Here is a 2,500-nt window from a genome sequence, read left to right as displayed (position 1 = left end):
TTCCGTTGACATTTTTGGCGCGATTTACAAACCAGTGGACATGTGGGGGTATTCTCGTATCTAAGTTTTAAGGAAAGGGAAAGAAATCAATGAAAATTGTTAAAACTTTTCGTACGGATTCTGCCATTTACATCGCTCTTGATCAGAAAGTTTATGAGCTTTTCGCACTTTTACTATTTATAATTATGACGTCAGAGGTCTATTGTAGCAAGCTTTTCCCTTTGGTTATCTTGCTGGTCGTTGTGATCATGTGCAGACGCGTCTTTTCGGATGTACCCAAGATAAACAGGGAGGCTAAAGGTACCGCACGCTTTGTCGTGAAGCAAGCACCAGTTTCCGGTGAACCTGAACAGCCTGTCGAACAGCCTGTGGAAGAGCAGGCACCGGTTTCCGATGAACCTGAAAAGCTTGTCGAAGAGCAAGCACCGGTTCCCGATGAACCTGAACAAGCTGAACAGCTTGAGCAGTTTGAACAGCTTGTCGAAGGGCAAGCATTGATTTCCGATGAACCTGAACAGCTTGTCGAAGAGCAAGCACAGTTTGAACAGCTTGTCGAAGAGCAAGCACAGTTTGAACAGCTTGTCGAAGAGCAAGCACAGTTTGAACAACTTGTCGAAGAGCAAGCATTGGTTTCCGATGAACTTGAACAGCTTGTCGAAGAGCAAGCACAGTTTGAACAGCTTGTTGAAGAAGAGCAAGCACAGTTTGAACAACTTGTCGAAGAGCAAGCACAGTTTGAACAGCTTGAAGAAGAGCAAGCACAGTTTGAACAGCTTGTCGAAGAGCAAGCACAGTTTGAACAACTTGTTGAAGAAGAGCAAGCACAGTTTGAACAGCTTGTCGAAGAGCAAGCACAGTTTGAACAGCTTGTTGAAGAAGAGCAAGCACAGTTTGAACAGCTTGTCGAAGAGCAAGCACAGTTTGAACAGCTTGAAGAAGAGCAAGCACAGTTTGAACAACTTGTTGAAGAAGAGCAAGCACAGTTTGAACAGCTTGTCGAAGAGCAAGCACAGTTTGAACAGCTTGTTGAAGAAGAGCAAGCACAGTTTGAACAGCTTGTCGAAGAGCAAGCACAGTTTGAACAGCTTGTCGAAGAGCAAGCACAGTTTGAACAGCTTGTTGAAGAAGAGCAAGCACAGTTTGAACAGCTTGTCGAAGAAGAGCAAGCACAGTTTGAACAGCTTGTCGAAGAGCAAGCACAGTTTGAACAGCTTGTTGAAGAAGAGCAAGCACAGTTTGAACAGCTTGTCGAAGAGCAAGCACAGTTTGAACAACTTGTTGAAGAGCAAGCATTGGTTTCCGATGAACTTGAAGAGTTTGTCGAAGAGCAAGCACAGTTTGAACAGCTTGTCGAAGAGCAAGCACAGTTTGAACAGCTTGTTGAAGAAGAGCAAGCACAGTTTGAACAGCTTGTCGAAGAGCAAGCACAGTTTGAACAGCTTGTTGAAGAAGAGCAAGCACAGTTTGAACAGCTTGTCGAAGAAGAGCAAGCACAGTTTGAACAGCTTGTCGAAGAAGAGCAAGCACAGTTTGAACAGCTTGTCGAAGAGCAAGCACAGTTTGAACAGCTTGTTGAAGAAGAGCAAGCACAGTTTGAACAGCTTGTCGAAGAGCAAGCACAGTTTGAACAGCTTGTTGAAGAAGAGCAAGCACAGTTTGAACAGCTTGTTGAAGAAGAGCAAGCACAGTTTGAACAGCTTGTCGAAGAGCAAGCACAGTTTGAACAGCTTGTTGAAGAAGAGCAAGCACAGTTTGAACAGCTTGTTGAAGAGCAAGCACAGTTTGAACAGCTTGTTGAAGAAGAGCAAGCACAGTTTGAACAGCTTGTCGAAGAGCAAGCACAGTTTGAACAGCTTGTTGAAGAGCAAGCACAGTTTGAACAGCTTGTTGAAGAGCAAGCACAGTTTGAACAACTTGTTGAAGAGCAAGCATTGGTTTCCGATGAACTTGAACAGCTTGTCGAAGAGCAAGCACGAGTTTTCAATGAACCTGAACAGCTTGTTGAATAGCAAGCACAGTTTGAACAACTTGTTGAAGAGCAAGCACGAGTTTTCAATGAACCTGAACAGCTTGTTGAAGAGCAAGCACAGTTTGAACAGCTTGTTGAAGAAGAGCAAGCACAGTTTGAACAACTTGTCGAAGAGCAAGCATTGGTTTCCGATGAACTTGAACAGCTTGTCGAAGAGCAAGCACGAGTTTTCAATGAACCTGAACAGCTTGTTGAAGAGCAAGCACAGTTTGAACAACTTGTCGAAGAGCAAGCATTGGTTTCCGATGAACTTGAACAGCTTGTCGAAGAGCAAGCACGAGTTTTCAATGAACCTGAACAGCTTGTTGAATAGCAAGCACAGTTTGAACAGCTTGTCGAAGAGCAAGCACAGTTTGAACAGCTTGTTGAAGAGCAAGCATTGGTTTCCGATGAACTTGAACAGCTTGTCGAAGAGCAAGCATTGGTTTCCGATGAACTTGAACAGCTTGTTGAAGAGCAAGCACAGTTTGA

At 44.1% G+C, this 2,500-nt stretch overlaps 1 protein-coding gene across 1 annotated transcript in view; it reads right to left on the bottom strand.

The window, feature by feature from the left end:
• Positions 1-66: 66 nt before the first annotated feature.
• LOC138861556 (uncharacterized) overlaps positions 67-2,500 on the bottom strand; it is a 15,300-nt gene continuing 12,866 nt past the window's right edge. Inside the window, exons 6-7 of the mRNA XM_070121326.1 lie at positions 2,062-2,500; positions 67-1,989 (exon numbers count right to left, since the gene is read on the bottom strand). The exon at positions 2,062-2,500 is cut by the window's right edge and continues 679 nt beyond it. Of these exons, the coding sequence (XP_069977427.1) occupies positions 192-1,989; positions 2,062-2,500 (2,237 nt within the window). The 3' untranslated portion in view covers positions 67-191. The remainder of the gene's footprint in view (positions 1,990-2,061) is intronic.

The sequence above is a fragment of the Penaeus vannamei genome, chromosome 4, assembly GCF_042767895.1.
Source record: "Penaeus vannamei isolate JL-2024 chromosome 4, ASM4276789v1, whole genome shotgun sequence".
Classification (NCBI taxonomy): domain Eukaryota; kingdom Metazoa; phylum Arthropoda; class Malacostraca; order Decapoda; family Penaeidae; genus Penaeus; species Penaeus vannamei.
This window is presented reverse-complemented; position numbering and strand designations above follow the sequence as displayed.